This window comes from Plasmodium knowlesi (assembly GCF_000006355.2).
Source record: "Plasmodium knowlesi strain H genome assembly, chromosome: 8".
Classification (NCBI taxonomy): domain Eukaryota; phylum Apicomplexa; class Aconoidasida; order Haemosporida; family Plasmodiidae; genus Plasmodium; species Plasmodium knowlesi.
The window spans coordinates 951,384-972,279 of NC_011909.2; the positions used below are offsets into that span (position 1 = coordinate 951,384).

At 40.5% G+C, this 20,896-nt stretch overlaps 5 protein-coding genes across 5 annotated transcripts; 2 read left to right on the plus strand and 3 right to left on the minus strand.

Moving 5' to 3' along the window:
• Positions 1-1,469: 1,469 nt before the first annotated feature.
• On the minus strand, positions 1,470-2,598 carry PKNH_0821200 (protein phosphatase inhibitor 2, putative; the record flags this gene model as incomplete). Its single annotated transcript, XM_002258817.2, has 5 exons — positions 1,470-1,566; positions 1,692-1,831; positions 2,043-2,105; positions 2,233-2,341; positions 2,570-2,598. 5 exons carry the CDS (start codon positions 2,596-2,598, stop codon positions 1,470-1,472), a joined length of 438 nt encoding a protein of 145 aa, XP_002258853.2.
• Positions 2,599-5,891: 3,293 nt separating this feature from the next.
• PKNH_0821300 (conserved protein, unknown function) lies at positions 5,892-6,785 on the plus strand (the record flags this gene model as incomplete). The annotated part of the gene is made up of 1 exon (XM_002258818.1): positions 5,892-6,785. One exon carries the CDS (start codon positions 5,892-5,894, stop codon positions 6,783-6,785), a length of 894 nt encoding a protein of 297 aa, XP_002258854.1.
• Positions 6,786-8,018: 1,233 nt separating this feature from the next.
• PKNH_0821400 (conserved Plasmodium protein, unknown function) lies at positions 8,019-9,347 on the plus strand (the record flags this gene model as incomplete). Its single annotated transcript, XM_002258819.1, has 1 exon — positions 8,019-9,347. One exon carries the CDS (start codon positions 8,019-8,021, stop codon positions 9,345-9,347), a length of 1,329 nt encoding a protein of 442 aa, XP_002258855.1.
• A 377-nt stretch (positions 9,348-9,724) lies between these two features.
• On the minus strand, positions 9,725-17,776 carry PKNH_0821500 (ABC transporter I family member 1, putative; the record flags this gene model as incomplete). The annotated part of the gene is made up of 4 exons (XM_002258820.1): positions 9,725-9,837; positions 10,012-17,210; positions 17,402-17,504; positions 17,635-17,776. 4 exons carry the CDS (start codon positions 17,774-17,776, stop codon positions 9,725-9,727), a joined length of 7,557 nt encoding a protein of 2,518 aa, XP_002258856.1.
• A 1,792-nt stretch (positions 17,777-19,568) lies between these two features.
• Positions 19,569-20,487, minus strand: PKNH_0821600 (elongation factor 1-delta, putative; the record flags this gene model as incomplete). Its single annotated transcript, XM_002258821.1, has 3 exons — positions 19,569-19,760; positions 19,992-20,142; positions 20,360-20,487. 3 exons carry the CDS (start codon positions 20,485-20,487, stop codon positions 19,569-19,571), a joined length of 471 nt encoding a protein of 156 aa, XP_002258857.1.
• Positions 20,488-20,896: the final 409 nt, after the last annotated feature.

Sequence of the window (20,896 nt, forward strand, 5' to 3'; positions counted from 1 at the left end):
CCGTCCTCTTCGTTGAAGAGACTAAGCAAAGGGAATTTTCAAACCATTACTTCACGCAGTGGTGAAAATAAAAAAAAAATACAAGTGAAGTATTCTTCTCTTCGTAGTATGCAAGATGTTTATTCAAAGCAGTTAGCCCTCAATTGATACGCGTTCATCGTAAAATTCACGAGTTCAACATCGCACGGTTGCTCTGCCATAAAAAAAATGTATACACGGTACGTATTTTATTTTCCCGGATGCGTAAAAAGGAAAAGAGGAACGATATCTACCTCTGCAGTGGGGACTGTCACAGCAGGCATTTTTTTTTTTTTTTTTTTTTTTTTTCTCATGTTAATCCTCCCGCTCATTTTTACAATTGCGGCGGCCCATTCGGGTGAGCGCTCAGGGGAAAAAAAAATATTCTTAACAGGCAAAGGAAATTTCGTCAACTTATTTTTTTACCCTACTGATGAAATGTATAATTGATTTTTTTAACAATTTCCCGTGCGATCAGACAATATGGAGAGTTCATAGAGGCAGTGTCGCAATGCCTTTCTGCCGGAACCCCTGTGTAAGCAGTTTATACAGGTGTACTTTACCAACGTGGGAAGCCTCACCTTTTCGGGGTTATACTTCTTCCCTCCTTTCCTCCGTTTGATGAATATACAGGAATACCAGCACTTCGAACCAACAATGTCTCTAATCCAGGCGAGATGCAGCGATTAACCCGTAAGCATTCCCATCACCCATGGGGAAAAGTGTTGACAGTTGGTGGACATCAAAAGGGGCAGTGCAGAGAGGATATACAAAGACACAGCACTCTTTACTTTCTTTGCGCAAAATGGGTTGATAATTTCCCATATTAAAGGAGACTTCGCTATCTATACGCATCATGAGGGTGAATAAACACCAGTGTTGTGCGTTATACAGTGGGAGGGGTTACTCCTTCAGGGCGTAATTCTTGCCAAACAAATTGCACATGGGGTGGAATCTCGAAAAGGGTATGTGTATAATGGAAGGTACTTAAATAATCAGTGTAATGGCTTATACATTTAAAAAATTAATTATACAGGGGAGTCTTTTTTTTTTTTTTTTTTTTTTTTTCATTTAAAAAAATGTAGAGGAAAATTGCCAAACGGGCAGAAGCTGTCAGAAATGACAGGGGTAGATTTTTGTAAATTAAAAAAAATTAAAAATATTATACACAACTATATGTTTGGCGTCTGTTCAGCGAGGAGACACGCGCAGCCCGTTCAGTAGGGGCGCACGTGATAAGCTGAAAATTTTTTCTCCTCTTATTTTTTGAAAGCATGATTTTATCCTATGTCCATTCAGCGTGGCTATTATATTCAGGGAGCGTTGTCACCCATACCATTTGGCAGTCTCGCCACTTGGCATCATTATCCGTTGACTGATCCAACGGTTGACTGATCACCCGTTAACTGATCCACCCGTTGACTGATCACCCGTCGACTAATCACCTGCGTCTACTCTTCCAATTCCGGAATTTCGGCATGTTCCCCGCCCGATTCATGTTCTTCAAGTTTGTACTCTTCATCGATTTCGTCAAACGTTCCAGATTTTCTGTGTGCAAGAAGAGGAGTAAGCACGCATATGCAAATGTACCAGCAAGCAGGTGTACACGTTATGGGCACCCTGACCAACTCACAATAAACTTTCAAACGATTTAAAAATACGCTCAAGGGTACCTCAACTTCTGGAGCATCTTGTACTCGTTGTAATGCTTCTTGCGCTTTTCCTTGAAGTCAATGTTGGCGACGGCTTTGTTCTCCTGTTTCTCCACCAGTTGGTTCAGCTTGTCTATCAGGTCATCCGCAATGTTGTTTTCCTGGGGGGGGGGGGGGGGGGGGGTAGGAAAAAGGGCATGGCGACAGGTGACGGCAAAACGAGCATGCACGTGACGTGGTTATTTGCCTGTTCGATCATTCACCGAGGCGTCCACGTCAAGTCGATAATAATTCCAAACAGAATAAAGGAGAGTGTGCCAAGGGGACCACTTCCCAACTGTGAGCATGACGCAGGGGGGCAAGTCTCCTCACCTGCACTTCGCTTGGTCCCTTTGACTCTCCGAACTTAGAGGCTTCATCTTCCGAAGCGCTATCCTGCGTGAAAAAAAATGGCAGTTTTATGATAACGCTGTGCAGGGGAGGGAGTTACCAAATAGGGCACACACAAATTGTTCCATAAGTATAGACAATGAAGTTACGTCCACTGGTCCACGTGACATACCATCAGAATAAAATTAAATGGTGTGTTCGGTTCGAGGATTTTCATCCTAGAGCCCCTCTCCTTGTCTTGTTCATTAATGGTGACTTCATCCCATGATATAGTTTTTTTTCTGAACAAGTCAGGCAAAAAAAAAAAAAAAAAAAAAAAAAAAAAGGGGGAAAAAAGAATTTGTGTAAACGGAGTACACAAAAATATATGTGAAGCTACTGATTCAAATATTCACCGCTGCACCCGTTGCATGGCAATACGTCGAACGGGGCCAACACTCCAGTCTACATAAGCATATGAATTCACACTTTCATCACGGCATACTTTGCAGCTGCCCCTCCTCCCTTACGTGATCGTTTTATCGATTTTCTTTTTCATCCTTTGTCTTTTTTTTTCATGTTCTTTCTTGCTGGGCTGTTCTATTCAAAGGTCTTTAATGGAATTATAAAAACAGGAGAAAGGCATGCTCCCTTTGTACATGTGTAGGTGTACATAAATGCGTGTATATATCAGTAGTGCTTGCGAGCGTCACTTGTGCGCAACGTTATGCGTGGAAGGGGGGGGTCGTTGGCATATGACTCCTCAGTAAATTAGCAAAAATCACATGGATAAGGATATGCACGTATATATACAAGTGGCTGTTATATATATGCTTATGTGCCCATGTAGAGGGAGATGTACGTGGGGGGGGGGGGGGGGGGAAAAAAAAAAAAAAAAAAAAAAACGCTGGATAAATCTTTTTCCAATTCAAACGCACAAAAAAAAAAAAAAAAAATGCTCAACGGTATGACGCAAACTCTTCCACTGAACTGATGTGGGACGAATTTGTGGTATATCATTCCTATGAGGACGTAGGAAGGTGGATACATGAGGAATGCAAATTTTTTTACCGTCAGCCAAATGGATTGGAATCGTGGCAGTGCATATTTTTATCCACTGACTACCCTAGGCTCCATAAGGTTTACCGTTTTGGTGCGTATACAGCCGTATGTACGATAAAAAAAAAAAAAAAAAAAAAAAAAAAAAATAGCAAACGAGGGGAAGAAGCCAATGCCACATAGATGCTGACATGTTTTTCATTTATTTTGTGCGGCTTAGCCGCTCTTATTATTTTTCCCCTTCCTAGGTAAGGCATCTTCTCACCTCTAGGATAAGTTAAAGAAAAATAAATGCGCGGGGTTTTATTAACTACCTCATCGCCCTGCCTCTTGATAAGCCTAGTCAGGTATTTGGCGTCCTCCCTGTGGGGACAGGGGGGGGATCCTTCCATACGCTGTACACACTGTAAGACATTCCTTCTTCCCATTCCGCATAGGAAAAAAAAAAAAAACACGTACAGCTAAACAACTGAGAGGGATAGTCACAAATTGTTAGTACCCCATGAGGTAGAACCGCGCATTAACAGACGCGTTACATGTCGTCATCCATCAGCTTATCTGTGCTCAAAAATGGTCCTTTTGCTTTCTCCACTTTTTATGTCAACCTTTCCCATTAGGAGGGATGAAAGGTGGAGTTTGCCACCTCCTTATTTAACTTTTACATAGCGCAACATATCTCATCTTGGAAAACTCGAACACCGTGGTGCTTGTACTCATTCATGGCAAGTGCACTAGGTGTCGTACAAACACGGGGCGTAATTTCATCACAAACACGCACTCTCCGTTGACTACTTCTTCCAACTTGTGTGTGACCCGAAGTTGTCCACACCATCACACCGGTTGTGTATTAGAGATGAGCAAATACCACCGTTGAGTGAACCAATAAAAGTTCCGTGCAGTTCTTCGGATACTTCCCTTATATAATTTTACACCATTAAACAGAAGGAAAGAATTGATCACTGTATGCATGGTGTAACCTGGAGGGAGAAGGGTAAAGAAAAAAGTCCCTCACGTAGGAGAGCAGTTGGTTTCGATTGTCCTTTTTTTTTTTTTTTTTTTTTTTTTTTGCATCGCTGTTTTGTTTATGAAAAGGCCTCCATTTTGACATCCGCATAATGCCTGTTCCCTTCCAAATATGGAGTGGGGAGAGCAAGCAAGCCAATTGATCAGAGAGCCACTCGTTTGTCTGTTTACGTGACGTTATATAGTGAGATACGCTAAAATGTGAGGGAGGAACTTGTCTGGTGGACAACCGCACCAACATCGTTTCCCCCCCAAGGAGTTAAACACAATGGGTAATTTTCGGAAAATAGCATATGATCTGAGGTACGTTGGAAGGGAAAAGTTTATTGGTAATCCGGCCCCTCATTTCAGAGCAAAATCCATTGGGGATGAGCATACAAAAGAAACGCTTCGCCCTTAACAGGGAAGTGACATATACACACAAGTCACAAGGAGTGGAACTGTTGTTTTAATAGTTGTAAAAATGATTAACTACAGAAGAACTTAGGGAGATTTCCCCCTCGATGTGTTGCCCGTTTGTGAACACTACACCGTTGTGTATGATATAGTGGGAGGGGGGTACTGGAAGTAGTTGCATATCACGACTGTAGCGTTACTTTTTGCGAAACATGTATTTGTAAGTAAATACTTAGAAATGGTTCTTGTGCGACTTGGCATAAAACAGTCAGTTATCCTCCCTCCTCCCCCTGTTCTGTCTGTTTCTGCGCTCAGGGGTGCCTTTCTCAACAGTGGTTTTTCATACATGTGTATATGTACACTTAAAGAGACGAACGACAATGCGCCAATTTTATCCATCTGAAACAAAAGGGGGGGGGTCTTTTTCTGTGTGGTTTACTTGCAGTTTTTTTTTTTTTTTTTTTTTTTTTTTTTCCCAATTGATGTATACGACATAATGGCGCAAAAACGCAACGTCTGCTCCCTTCATGCGAGCTCCAACTCGGGGATTCCATTCCTCATGGTAGGCGCCCCCCCTAATTAAAAAAGTTACACTCGAGGGAGAGATCGCGCCGCAAAATGACACTGCAAACTTATTTCACCTGTCAAGCAACCCGCGGAAGTGCAAGAAGTGGTCTGCTTGACGGTCAACGCGTGGAGGGCTTCAACGAGGTGAGCCGTTTGCCGGTCCTCCCCGCGAAACTCCGGTGCAGACGCAAGTACAGACTTATGCACTTATGTATGTACATGTTCAAGCGCTCCCATGCACACATGTTCGTTGCGGAATTGAGTGGCTACTTGCTATGCTCGACACGCAAGTGCAGGAGGCACATCCGAAAGGGGAGTTTTGAGCAGAGCTGAAGCGTATTTTTCTTCTTTTCCCTTTTCATCCCATTTCGTAAGTTTATTCCGCGTGCCAATCAGTTTCTCCTTTACCTCCTCTTTTCCGTTTCAGCATAATTAAAAATTTCAAGAGGATTTTAACAAGCCATTGTTGTTTGCACCAAAATAAAGCATTTCCAGCAAGTGGACACTTTTTTTTTTTTTTTTTTTTTTTTTTTTTTTTTTTTAAAGGGAACCCTCACGGTGTGTGTGTTTTTTTCCCCCATAGAGGTAGCGATGCTGGTGTTGGATTAGTAGTTACCATTTTGTTCGAAGTTGCTACCACCCCTTGATGAACTCACCAATGCTTTACCAACTGAACAAGGCTATTACTTTTTCGTCTACCGCAAAAGTTGGGAAAAGGTTTTCCCCGGTCACACACTTCTGTTGCGAAGCCTGAAGGGAGAAACCCCCACATACTATTCCATCACCCTGAACAAGAGCAAGTAAGTCATGGCGAACGCGGAATTGGTAGACGCGGGATGCTTCATCACCCAGATGAATGAGTTGCTACTAATAGACCCCCTATATATAAATTGTACCATGACGAACTACTGCAATAGCTACATAAGTGGGAAGGAAAAACTGCTCCCGAGGGAAAGGTTAAATGGGATATATTTTAAAAACGCAAAGCCAGGGTTATGGTCTTCCTTTGCTATTCGTGAGAATAACCAGGCCTGTTTGAAGAAGACATCCAATCAAGAAACCGAAACAGACGCAGAAAATAGGAACAACAATAACTCATACAATAATGTGAGAAATGAAATGGTCTTGTCATTCATATGTTTTAATAACACAGAGTACATGCACGAATATTTAACTGTGGAAAAGGTGGATAAGTTAAAATGGGAAAAAGTGAAGCCAAATGAAAGTCACCTACGAGTTGGCCAAGCAGACCAGTATAACAGCACTGTAAATATTGAATATAAAAATGAGAAGACGGGAATTTTTCATCACAATAAGAATGAACTTCTTCCATTGGAAAATTATTTTACAAATGTTTTAACCATCGAAAGTGGACAGGTTGGATTATTTTGCATGGAATCCATAAAGCACAGCGCTGACCTGCTCTTTCAAAAGCACGAAATGAATAACATTAGCAATAAGGAAGAGCTAGATAATTTATTCAACCAAAACATGAATGATCTTTATCCTTGGTTTGAGAAAATTTGTAATTTAACTCTTTCCTCCTCAGTCGCTGTGGTCGATTTTATTGATATGCCCATTGGCTGTGTTTGCCTATCCAGTTCAGACTGCGTTGTGAACTATTTGTGCGAGGTAGTACGTGATGAAGTCACCGACGAGGTGTGGGCCATTCGAGTTAACTTCCTGTCGCCCTTGAAATGAGGGGATGTCTCTCAGGCGTATGTTTGTGTTTGCCTCTGTGGATGTCAGCGCGTGTGTTATGTAGCGGCTGCATAAAAAATATTTTGATTTTTACATTTTTTTTTTTTTTTTTTTGCGGTTAAAATTCACCTGACCTGGTCAGCAAAAATGGTGGAAGCAAGACGTCGTACTGCGTGCCCGTGCATAGGCTAGGATCTCCCTAAGGCTATGCAAAATGGGAACTGTTGGGGGAGCCACTTGATACGATGTGAACGTACGCAACGTTCATCAATCCAGGTGGAGGTACCAACAGTTTCCACCCCGACCCGCATTGATCTATACCAGTAGCATTCGCCTCCCCTTCATTCTGCACCCAGCGTATAGTTGTAATGCTCCATTTTTTCGTCCGTCGTATAGTTATACCTTCGTATAGTTATACCTTCGCATAGTTATACCTTCGCATAGTTATACCTTCCCATAGTTATACCTTCCCATAGTTATACCTTCCCATAGTTATACCTTCCCATAGTTATATCTTCGCATAGTTACATTGTCTACCAACTGAGTTGGGAACAAATTATTTTGTTTGCATTTGATCGCCGACTGGCAGATCGATTCGTTGTTCAGTTAATTAAAAGCGAATAAAAAAAACGGCCACGTGGGTATTACAGGCGTCCCAAATGAGCACGCAAAAAGAGAAAAAAGGTATAATGCATAAGCGGCATATATAGAGATTATTTGAGTTGCTTAAATTGGCAGAAATACATTCACCACGGAGTTCTGCACATCGTTTGGCGTTCTCCGCGTAGCGAAGTCGCAAAAAAAAAAAAAAAAAAAAAAAAAAAAAGCATTTTTTTTTTTTCCTCTAAAGGGGGGCGTAAAATATTTCTCACGATAGCTCATGTTAGAGGTTAAAATGCATGTGTGTCTTTTTTTATTTATGAGGTCGTCTTATCAATGTAGTTGTTTGTCCATCCCCCTAGGAGGGAAAACCTGATCGTGTCAAGTAAGTGAAGATCCATTCTGCGCGCATAACGGCACATTAACGAAGCTCGTTTTTTTTTTTTTCCCCTACTGGACGCACATTCCTCCCAGTGATGATTTCCACGGGGAGGTAGAACAGTTGCTCAATTTTTCGCCTTGTATAATTACACCCCAGGAGGTTGTTCTTGCCCCCCCACACGCACATATATACAAACGAAAATATATACATATATACAAACACAAATATATACATATATACACACGAACATAATGATCCTCACGGACAGGAAGAAGGAGCTGGAAATTGGCATCTACCAAAAAGAAGTGCACGAAGAACTGCAAGCGGCATACGAAAAGGATCAATTTGCCAAGTATGCGAATGAAGAAAAGTTCGATACCTTTATATGTGAAGGGAAAAAAAACAATGGAGGATGTGTAGTAGTGGTCGAAGAAAATCATGTGAAGCATTGGAGGGATGAAAAGACAAACTCAGGAGTTGTTTACAAAGGTATGGACGCAGTCAGGTCGTTTAAAAAATTTGCAGGGAAAGAAATTAATTTTCAAAGGGAAGACATTAACGATGAGCAATCCATTTTGGGGATGGAAAAATTAAAACGGTTAATGGTTAAGGAAGGAAAAAAGAATACATGTGATGATGACAATCCTTGGGAACTGCCCTCAGGGGATGATTGCGGAAAGAATGTCTTCGAAAGAATCGACCAGATAAGACACGCCATTGCAGAGGTAAGGCATTGTATTAGGAGAAAAATTGAAATGAAAAATAGTAAAAATGTTTGTTCATCTGGTGATGACATGACGGAACTGTTTTTAAGCTTAACTCAGCTTCGTGAAAATTTTGGTGAACTAACAACGTTATTAGGAGTATTCGATTCACGTTTTGGAAAGAAGGGCCAATTGGATGGACACAGAAAAGGGTGGGGTGTTACCTCCGGGAGGAAGGAGAAAAACGGTTTGGGAAAAAGAAACAATTACATCCTTCCAGATTGTAAACTTGATGAAAGGGTCGAAGAAACGGTGCACCCTGAGATGTACATCTCCCTTAGACAGAGAAACATATACAAGATGTTGGAGGAGTTGCAAGCCAAAGTAGAGAAGTACGAATGGGTGCTTACAGAAGAGTGTTCACATCAGAAGGATGGTGGAGGAGACCAAGGGGAAAGCGTAGGTCACACATTGCTATGCATAGCTATGTTCCTAAACCTATGCATGAATGAAAATATGGGGAAGAGGATTTTGAATTATATTTATTTACAAAGGATAGAAATAAAGAAATGCAAACAGTACATGCTAAGTTTGAACAAAGGGAGATCTGTTGATATATTCTGTTCCCATGTTGAATCTCTCACCAAGGGAGTGCCTTGGAATGAAGACCCCACCATATTCGTGGATAAGCTCTTTCGCATTGATCTGACTGAAGAGAACGAACAGATTTTAACTCTGTACAAGAGGCTACTCCGCAGCGAACTGGGAGTGGACTTGATGTTGCGCGAGATGGAAACGGTGAATAGTACTATTACTAGGATATGTCAGAACTTGGGTGGGTTGACGGGGGAGAAAATGCCACTCTCATCGTTTTAGCCACCCCCTCTGACATTATTAAATTAGAGAAACAAGACTGTTAATTTTACATATAGGTTTTTATTGACATTTGACAAGTGGAGCCACACGCATATAAGCGTGTATGCGAGTTTTTTTTTTTTTTTTTTTTTTTTTTTTTTACAAAAATGAAGTTAGACACGGAAAAAAAAAAAAAAAAAAAAAAAAAGAAAAAAAAAACTCTAAAACAAGTAGCCAGTGACATGGTGAGCGGAAATAAAAAAGTAAAGTGGAGAGGTATGTAGGATGGGAAGAACACTTCCCCTCTCGTATTAGCTAACAACTGGGGAGATCCATCTCAAAAGCGGTCTTTTCAGGATGCTCCCACTAGAGCGATCCCCCCCCCCCCCCTCTCCCTCTCACAGGAGCTTCTTAAACAGGAGGAGGAAAATATCGTTTGCATTCAAGTTGTTGATATCCACCTGCTGCACTTGTATATCCTTATCGTCGAATTTGATCCGTTGGTTAATTTCTGCGGGTAGGAGAAAAAACAAAAATGTGAAGATAAAAATAAATACAAAAAAAAAAAGTTGCATGCACGGAGGATGAGGCGTTCCTCCAAAATGGCACACACTTGACTGATGGGAGGAAAAAGTAGCTTCACAAAAGGAACCCCCTCGTAAGATGCTCTTCATTAGGAACTTACCAAGTAATTTGAAAAAGTGCCTGTTGTCGGGGATTTTCAAAATGAAGAGACACTGATTAGAAACAGTCATCTCGGAGTAGATTCTTTTCACGCACTTATATCTCTGTACAAAATGCTGGACATTTTGGTAGGCTAGTTCATAAATGGCAAATTTGAAAAGGAGGAAAAGGGAGATGTATTTATTTCTGTTCAGGTAAAGGTTGACATAGGATGACTTGTCTATTATAAGGTTGAGGAGAACTCTTTGAAATTTGGATAGGCTGAGTATGTTATTTTTTTTTTTTTTTTTGGAGGGGCTGTGAGGAAGGAGGTTGTCTTTGCCCATTTTGATTTTTTTGAAAATGAAGAAGAGGTTGTACAGGCTGAGAGAGTTTCTTTTGGAGTTTTGCTCGACGAAGGAGATGGTGTCGTCAGTGTCGCCAGTAGGGTGGCTAGTACGATTGTTGATACAGCTGTCCGTACGATTGTTGGTACGCCTGCCCGTACGATTGATGTTACCCCCCCTGCCACGCTCCTCGAGCGCCTTCATCACTTTGCAAAACCTAACGCACGCTCGCTTATTCGTACAGAAAAAAAACTTTATGTATTCATTTATCTTGGCATGGTCAATCCCTTTCAGCTTCACCTGAAAGGAGTAATGCTTATGGAAGTTCCTTATCATGTTCTTCGTGCAGTTCTCATAAGTAATTTCGTTCCGATTGAACAGGTACAGATAGTCATAATAAAGAATATCCGTATATATATGCGTATAAATTACAAAATTTCTTGGGGCAAATTTTATTTTCAATATATTGTTCTTTATGAATGTGTTGATTATTCCTTCGTTAACACTTTGGATGTTCGATGATATTGGACACTCCTCCGTCTGCTCTTTATCTGGTGTGATGGCTAATTCAAATTGATGGTTCCCCTTTCTGTTTGGTCCCCCATAATAGGGAATGGCCCATTTGGACATATCTCCCCCGAGTAGGTAATCGATCTTATTGTTGTTCTCCTCCCCTGTGTGATATCCCTGTTCATTCACCAACAGAATATTTTTCAAAATGAGGTTTATATAAATTTGCGAGCAGAAATCAATGTTGTCGTTTAGCTTGTAGAGGAAAATAATTCGGTCGTCCCGAAGGAGGTTAATGATTAATTCCACCTTCTTCTTCATTCCCCCACTGAGTTCGTTGCAGTTAATATGTACATCACAACGCAGGTTTACGGTGAGCATTAATAGGTTGATAACATACATAAGCTCCGCGCTGCTGAGAGATATATTCTTGTAAGTCAAGATTATTTTTACGTGTTCATATATTGACATATTGGGGGTGAGCACAATTTTGTAGTCGCTCTCATCTTCCGTGTGGTTCTTTTGCGTTGCCTGCACTGTCTGAACGAAGGTTTTTCGTTGTCCATATGAGAGGTGTTCCTTGGGGCCATGCTTTGTTTCTCCGTTGGCGAAAAAGAACTTGAAAAAGTAAAGCACATTCAGGTCGTTGTTAAATATAGAGGAAAAGGTGTATATCTTGTAAGGCTTCATTTTAACGTTGATATCTTTAAGGATGTATTTTTCGTCTGCGTCATGGTTTCCTCGTGGTTGTTGCTCGGGGTGGTTATTCCCCTCTGAGCTATTACCCCTGTTGTAACTTCCCTCATCAGATGATCCCTCCCCCTTTGATCCTTCTTTACTTTTCTTATCTGGAATTGCGAAAATGGCTTTCCTGTCCGCTTTGCCACCCGCCTCGGATATTTCTTCGTTGAATTTCTTATACGTATCTGTGGAGACGTTTTCTGGGAACAATTTAAATATCCTGCTTGCGAATGTGAAAAGCTTGAAGAAGCCTTTCTTTTCTGTGTGTTCTTCCCGCTTGAACTCCCTGTTGGTAAGGTAGAAGTGTCTCACTGCAAATGCATACTTTTCTTTGGAGCACAGCTTTCCCGCGCTGTCACTTGATTGACTATCGATACTGGTGTGCACGTGAGTTGGATTCTCAATTTCTTCTCCACTAGGCAATTCATTTGTTGATTCTGTTCCAGCTTGGATATGCGTTTTGCGGTTTAGGCGGTACAACTTATAAAAGAGTAGCAGAAGGTAGAAGACACAATTAACGATGAGGAAGAGGAAATCCCCCGTGGTGTTAAAGAAAGAGTTGGAGTCACTGCAAAAACCTTTCAACGCCTCGGATGTTAAATTATCTTGATAATTTCCGAATACATGTCCTGGATATATCTGCTCATGAAAGTATCTGCTGGAGGTGTCCCTGATCAACTCGTCGTCAATCTGTTGCATGTGGCGCTTCATGTTTAAACATAAACTTCTAATATTGAGCACATGGGAAAGCGAAAAGGAATCAAGAATACGGAAAATGCAAACGAAAACGTGAGAGAGATTCATCAACACTTGGTTGTTGTAGGCATAGGAAAGGATAACCAATACATAAATGACAATGCTAATAATTCCACAGAAAATAAAATTTACAAATACGAAGAGGATATAACTGTGCTGATAGAGAGAGGAGAAGAGAGAGATGGACAGAAACGTGTTGAATCCGTACAACATCAAGAAAAGGAAAAAAGATGGAAGAACAAACTCACGATACTGAAACACGTAAAGTATAAAAAACAAAAGGATGATATAAAGCAGGTAGTACATGTATTCCAGAAGAAGGATTTGCAGGTAGTGCACATATTTGTGTACGTAGAAATTTTCGAATACTTTTCTGTAATCTATTTCATTGCGCAATTTTTCAAAGAACACACAGAAGAAGATAACGATGGAGAGAAAGACATACATATTGATGTAGAAATCACGCAGGAAGTATTCGTGGAACTTTATCGGGAACGGTTCGTTGATCACATCGATTCTGTTTTTTCGTGGTGATGGTGAAAATGGCGGTGTATTGTCTGCATCTTCCCATTTGGATAACTTCCGAATCATGTTGCGCATCTCCCTACCGGACTGCTGCATTCCGCTCTGGAAATCAGCCAAAACGTTGAAAGCAGAGTTGGTGTAGTATGCATAAGAGTGTATAGAGGTGTAGTTGCAGAAGAGATTCACTTTTACTTCCACATCTGTGTTATAATCCAAATCTCCCTTATCTGTTAGCTTCTCATTTATCTGAAATACGTAAGTTCCCAGAGAAATATCTTTGTGCTTTGTTGATCTCTTTTCCAAATAATTATTAACGTGTTCATACAAATTGTCTTCACTAATAATTTCGTCGATGTATTTAATCTTCTCGTTTATGCAGTACTTCTTCAGCAGGGAGTTTATAGTGCTGTTGTAGTAGTTAAAGGAGTTTGTTGACAAGTCCAAATGGTTTTCGGTACTCCTTGGATTTTTCTGTGGAAAGGTATTCTTTATCTGCTTCACCGGATTGAATATTTTGTTTTTCCACTTTCTTCCTTGCCAATAATTTTCCCACTTGGAGGTGACGTGCACCTGTGGCGGGGAGCATTGTCTATCTGTGCTTCTTACTTGTTCCGCATCAGAACCCATCTCCGAGGTGTAAATAATGTAGTAGTTCAGTGTACTTGTCTTCATATGGTTCGACGAAATGGTAGAATAATCCAATTCAATATTTTCAATTTTTCCAAAGAGGGAAACGCACTTTATTATGAGCAATCCAAAGGAAAGGAGAAAAATTGGCACCAAGAATTTGTACCAGTAGAAGCTAGTGTTACCGAGATCTTTCTTTATCATTAGGAAGAGGGTCGGTTTGACATACGTGGAGAGGAAGTTGGTCAGGCGCTTCAGCACATGGGGCATCTTCATATTCACGGCGCAGTTAGACTTTTCCATATTATAAGTACCGACATGCTTATCCATCTGTTCTACCACATTTGTGCATCTGCCACGTTCTCCCTTAAGGACGATATCCCTCAGGTAGCTAAAATCAGGGGAGGTAGATGACCCACCCATCCCAGGAGGATGATCCAAAATGGCTAGCTTCTTATTCAACTCATTAAAATATCTGACGTTATCGAAAAAAAGATAAAAGAGAGGATCCATCTTGATCAGGTTTCGCAGATCACTATCTTCAACATTTTTCAAAAGATTCTTTTTCTCATGATACGTATAAATATAAATGTACGTGTAGTAAATATCTATGGTTTTTAGCTCGTAGGTTAGGATATGCCTGAACCGCTTTAACACGTAGAGAAGCTTCTTCAGCGACTCCGTTTCGTGTATCTTGTATGTGCAGTATATGTGATTGCTGTTGAAAAAGATGAAGCATGTTTTGTTTTCTTCTCTCACACTTTTTACAAAGTGGATGATGTTCTGTTTGATCGTCTCGGGGGTATTATCCAACGCATTGGGGTCGGTCAGAAAGTCGAAGAGGTTTCCATCATTGGGATGGTTACCAATTGGGTTACCTCCAATCTGATTGTACACCCCCACGTCGTTAAAGCGAACATTCAAAACGAACTTATAGTCGATAAGTTTCTGGAATTGTCTCTTCGTCCCGTTGAAGATAATTTCTCCATTTTTAATTACTGCGATGTCGTTGGCAAAATTATTCGCCTCGTATATATCATGGGTGCAAATAAAGATGATGTTATTTTTTTTTATTTTCTCAAAAAACTTAAAAAGCTTTGTCTTTGTCTTAATGTCCAATGCAATGAAAGGCTCGTCTAAAATATATACATCCCTCTTGACAAGGAAACAGATGAAGATGGATATTTTTTTCTTCACATCATCTATTAAATTTTTAATCTTGTGATTGAGATATTTTTCTAGATCAAGATCGTTCATAATTTTTCTTGTTCTTTTTTTCTTCAGGTATTTTTCTACATCCTTGTTGTAGTAGAGGAGAAATATTACAATCGTTTCGTAGAAGGTGAGATTTTCATAAAGAATTACGTTTTGGCTGCAATAGCTGATTTCTATATCGTGATTCTTCTGATGGTGGTTTCTTCGTGTGAGTTTCTCTAAAGGGGAGGAACTTCTGTTGCGTCGATTTGTCGTGATACCAGGGCTACTTCGATCCCTCTTGATGAAGTGTATTTCTCCCTGGTCCTCTGTTATCATCTCTGTTATAATGTTAATTAGTGTTGACTTGCCCGATCCGTTTTCTCCTAGCAGGACGAATATCCTATTACTGCGCAGGGTAAGTGAAACGTTTTTCAGCACATGTTTTCGGCCATATGTCTTGTTCACATTTTTGATAACCAGGTAGCAGTCGGCCGGGCGATGTCGCCTAAATTCGGTGGCCCTCCCAGTGCGCAGTGGCGTTCGCCTCTTCTTCTTCTTCGGATTCGATTGGAATGGTTCACCGTGGTGGTTGCGTTGCTTCTTCTGTTGATTCTGTATGTCTTCCTTCGCGTGGCCATCAGTAAGCTCGAGCATGAAGGAGTTGCCTTCGCTGCACCCACTTTGTCTACTTGGCTGTATTTGGTGGGCACTTCCCCTCCTGAGGTAGAGCTTCCCCTGGCGCCGGTTTCGGTAATGTATCATGTAAATCAAAATGCACGTTAAAAGGATGAAGGAAAAAACAGAGTAAAACAAAAGGTGCATTAAGGAAATATTCTCAAATTTAATAAACATTTCGGGGTAAGAAATTTGAATACCATTCTTAACTAAAATAAAGATGAAATCTAACGCCAAGCAGAAAGATGCATGGGGAATTATCAAGACGAAGAATGATAAAACACTTCCGACTCCAGAATGAATAATCAAACGGAATGAAGAAAATAAAAAAAATATTAAGAAGGAAGCAATGTAATTTATCGCATTATTCTCCGAAAAGTGCATGCAAATAACTGTAAAAAGTAAGCTATTTATTATGAACATATACATGTACAAAAAAAGGATGAAATAATTCACCATTTTTTTGTAGATGTAGAGATATATGACGTAGGTGAAGAGAGTGTTGTAAAAAAACAACACGATGAAGTAGAAGAGCAGCCAAGAAAAGTAGTAATAATATTTATTTATCTTCAAGCAAAAGAGGAAGTTCTCCATTTTTATCTTCCTCTCTTTGTTGATATCAAAACATATGTTAACTATAAAGAGACAGACACACAAAAACATCACCATTCGGAATATATTTTTTTCGATTGTGTCAAAAGCATTTATCTTCATACTCTTCATGGGCATGTGCAGTAGGAAGAAATCTTTCAGATGGATCGAATTTTTCGATGGGCTAGTAGCCTTTCCTCCCTCGGTGTTTCCAGTTGTAGTTGCAGTTACCTTTTCGACTGTCCTTGTGTTTGTGGAGCGTGCATAGTTCTGCACCCTCGCCTGCGCATTATACTTGAGCATGAACAAGTTAAAGTGGTACTCCAGTACAATGAAGAAGCTGCTGTAGTACCATTCGTTAAAATAAACGTTTAAGGAAAAATCATCTACGGTGTTAAAGTTCACAAAATTCTGCTTCAGATTTATATTTATATCATTAAAGAAATAATTCTCGCTAGACGTTAACAAGGCGTAATCGCCTACCCGGATTTTGTATGTCACATTTGTAAGGACATCCTTTTCATTTTGCAAACTTATCAGATGATTAATTTCTTCAGTGGGGTGGTTAATTGCCTTCTCTATACTGGTATGATTCGCATGGTTTGCTTGATTTGCCTGATTTGCTTGATTTGCTTCGTTCATCCCCTTGTCCGCGCGCCCGCTGGGTTTCTTCCCGAAAATGTAGGAAAAACGCAGCCGGTTCTGTTGCCCCAGATGACTTACATTTTCAATACCAAGTAAACCACACGCTCTATTTGTCTCTATTAAATTATTTTTCACGAAATTAAAAAAAAATAATTTTTTCCGCTCATCTTTGAAGAAGGCATTGTGGCTTCTTTCGTCTTTCAGTTTTCTTATGTCCCTAATGAAGGACCTGTACAGATGTGTCTTCCTCACCTCACTCAAAGTCTCTTCATCTATCCTTAACTTTAGGAGAACATCATACTCGTTTTCTGGGTGAACATCTCGGTACAGCTCCTCCAGGGTTATGAACTTGCCCCGTTTCAAATTATTCTTAAAAGAGTGCATTAACGGGGACAAATTCTCCCGAAGAGGCTTCCGGGCAGAGTTCGCCAAATCGCTTTCTCGAAGTTGAATGGCATACTTTAAATTCTGTAGGCACTGCTCCTCGCTTTTGTACACTCTAAATATGTTCAGATCATTTTCGTTGGCGTAGGAGAGGAAGGACCTGGACAACTCGTCGTCCGGCGTCAGGCAGATGTGGTTCACGTACACTTTATCGCCGATTTCTCTGCGGGGGGAGAAGCGACATGAGGTAAAAATGGCATGAGGTAAAAATTGCATGGGGTAAAAATTGCATGGGGTAAAATGGCATGGGGTAAAATGGCATGGTTGGGGAGGCGGCTTGGTTGTAGCGATATCCATCCATGGTAGCACCCCGTTTCGACACACTTGGTATTTCTCTTTTTCCGCAGGACTCACCTGGAGCAGAGCTCGTTGCTCAAAAAGAGGACATACTGCCTGATGGTGTCGTTCAAATCTATTTTATCATTTTCGGAGAAGTTATTGTAAATCTCGAGGGAGTCTGAGGAGAAACGGTAAGGGGGTGAAATGGTGAGTGGATGGGAAGATGAAGGGGTTGAGACGGTAAAGGGGGTGAAAAGGTAAAGGTGGTTAACACCCACGGCGTGTCGCGCCTTTGGGGGAAGTCTTACACTTGTCGCTGATATTCCTAAGGAACAAATGAAATGATACTAGGAGAAACGGAATCAACAAAAAGAAAAAGTAAAGAACAAAATCCTTTCTCTTTTCATAGTATGTTTTCTTGATCAAGCCATATAGCTTACGGAGCTTCATCCTAATTTGCCGCACTCTCGTTATTCTCAAATGGGGTTAAAAAATATATAGAAATTCGGGCGTAGGAACATCTACCCGGGTGTGACGGTTGCGTGTGTGCACCGAGAAGTTCATATGTCTATCACTACACGAACACATTTATTCAGAAACAAATTTCTGCATGCTCGAATCTGCGCAGAAACACACTCCTGCATGCGTACATCCTACATGCAGACGGAGCAAACGTGATGATGATCGAGGTAAAGAAACAATCGCAAACTCATCATCATACAAAGCGGGAAATTTCAACAGAATGTAGAAATTTAGCGAATACACAGAGGAGTTTCAAAAAGGAATAAGAATAAAGTTCCAATGTGATTTCTCAACAACACGTGGGAAAATCGCATGCGCAGGATTATAATGACTATGCATCTGCCGCTACGTGTGCTTCTGCATATTTAACAAACCCTGTTGCCAAGCAAATCATGTGAGCAGCTTGAACAGGAACGGGCTCTATTCGTACTTACAAAAAAAAAAAAAAATAAATAATAAATAAAATAAAATAAAAAATAAAGAAAACTAATATATTATAATTTAATTTAGTATATTTACGTAGTAAGTTAATCTAACGTACAGGTGAATGAACTAACACCTAATATAACATATAGGGGCTAGGATGGATAAGCGGAAATGAACACAAAACACGGGATCAATCAATGACCAATAAGCAACGGAAGAGTCACTTGCTCTTGTAACAAAAAAAGTCACAAAGGAAAGGATTACAAGATTTTTTTTTTCATATTAGGGTGATCAATTAATTTAATTAATTTTCCAAAAAAAAAAAAAAAAAATAGCAAAACGACATGCTGTTAAAAAAAAAAAAAAAAAAAAAAGAGAAAAAGAGAAAAAGAGAAGCGCCGGAGAAAAAAGCGGTAAAAACAGGAGGCGTAAAACGAAGGACATGGGCGGGTATACAGAACTGATGCGTTTTGGGAGAAAGGCGCCTTCGCCCCTTCCAAAAAATTCCTATGCCACACTACGACGAACTACCTACTGCTAATTTTCTTGTAACGACGATATTTTATTAATAATTTTATGGACGTTGCCACTACACCGCTGTTGCTTGGTTTTTTTTTTTTTTTTTTTTTTTTTCCCACATTTTTGTTCTCTGCACAACTTTTGTGAGGTTCAAGTTTTACATGCAAATTAAAAAAAAAAAAAAAAAAAAAAAAAAAAAGAAGCAACAGTCCACGCGGACGTAAGAACAGGGACTGCCCAAATATAGTGTATACCTTTAACGCATGCACAATAATAGGATAAACTTAGGTGAAAACTTTTTTTCTTTTTCTACGTTCTTTTTTTATGTGCAACTACGTGTTGCTTCAAAATGGTTGATGTGTTTAGGTGGGCACTTCGAATCTAACTGTGTAAACCTCTTGTCAGTGTGCCTCGCGCAGAGGTAGCTGGTGTGTTGATAGTTCAAAATGGAAGGCGTCACACTGAGGAAAATCATTATACTCTTTTTTCGAAGCACACCGAATGTATAGACTACGCACCCCCCCCATGGGGATGGTAACCTCCCACAATCATTTCCTACATGTAAAATGTCCATCGTTCCATTTGGATTCATATTGTGGAAAGAGGATGGTAAATTAAGTTATTGACGTGCTTTGCTCAGGATACTTTCTATCTACGCAGGTGCGCAAATGCCTCTCTTGTGTATGTACATAAGTTTTCTCATGTGTGCCCTCCGTTGTGTTCACTTGTGCACGGGCCCCATGTCCACTGGGGCAGGGACGAGGTGTGAAATAAGTTACAATTTGTTAAAGGAAATAATTTCGGCAGACTGAACGAGTCCTTCTACCTCCTCATCCAACTCTTCTCCTTCCATCAATTCTTGAAGCTCCTTTTTCTTCTTAACGTCTTCCTCACTTAACCCCACATTCTCTATCATCTCGATCAGTTCATCGGTGTTTATCAAGTCGTCCACGATAACACAGGAAACCTGCGGAGGGAGGAGTGAGGTGTGCATGGGCAGATGGTCATAATGCGGTGAACACCATGCGGAGGTTATAGCAAACGCGACAATGTTCATATAATTAGTTCGACCCACTTCTGCAAGAGTTTACGCGCCAGTAGGTTATGCTGACGTGTGTGGGGGGGTCTGAATGACGCAGAGAAGAGGCACAAAGGGGGAACACCTAAACGTGTGTATTTTTTTTTTAGCTCATATTACCTGTAGCTTGAAGAGGCCAAATGCAAAGGGCATCTTTTTGTGCGCCTTTCCCCATGTCAGCCCTTCCATTTCGATTCCCTTCACCAATTTTAACACTTCGTCCAGGTTGGTTTCTTCTCCGTAAGGCTTTATGTCGATAATGAGGGAAGACCTGCCGAATTGGAGAGAACAGGCGGCATGACTAGAGGTACTAGCATATATACATATGTGTGTAAACATTCATCAATAGGAGGAGATAGTGAAGCTACGCGTGCGTGTCGCGTAACAATGCGGAGATCGCCATAGAGGTCGGTTTCCTTGCTGTCCCCCATACGTGGGCCTTTCCACTTCGACCGCTTTATTCCCAGTGTGCTCAATTTTCACCTTACTTGTTGATGACTGGTTTCTTGCCTGGCTTCTTCGCGGGCTGATCTCCAGCCTTGCCTGCTTGATTTCCTTCGTTATGTAGAAGGTAGTAGCTGAGGGGCACGTACAACTCGTCGTATGTGTTCGCCATTTTGTTTTATTGTTTTTTTCTCTTATTTTTCTTTTGTTTTCTCCTTTTTGCTGTTTTTTTGTTGTTAACTTGTTCGCTTTTTCCTTTTCGTGCTTCTGTGAATTTGACTATTAAGATCAGGAGGTTTTCTTTTTTTTTTTTTCGATGCGCAGATTTTGTTAAGCTAGGGATAATATTAATTTACGCAGATAGAGCAGCTTCCTTCCGTTGTGATTAAGTCGCTGAGCGCAACAGGGTAAAGTGCTAGGGGCAAAATTTAAATAGGAGCCAGGGGATAATGCCTCTTTTATTCGTAAAAATATTTTCAGTGCCTAATGCGACGGAAATATTTTTCTCATGTAAGTCACATTTTGCGCATAAGTATATGCCCTAACCATATGTGCACAAGGAAATACATGCAACTCCACTT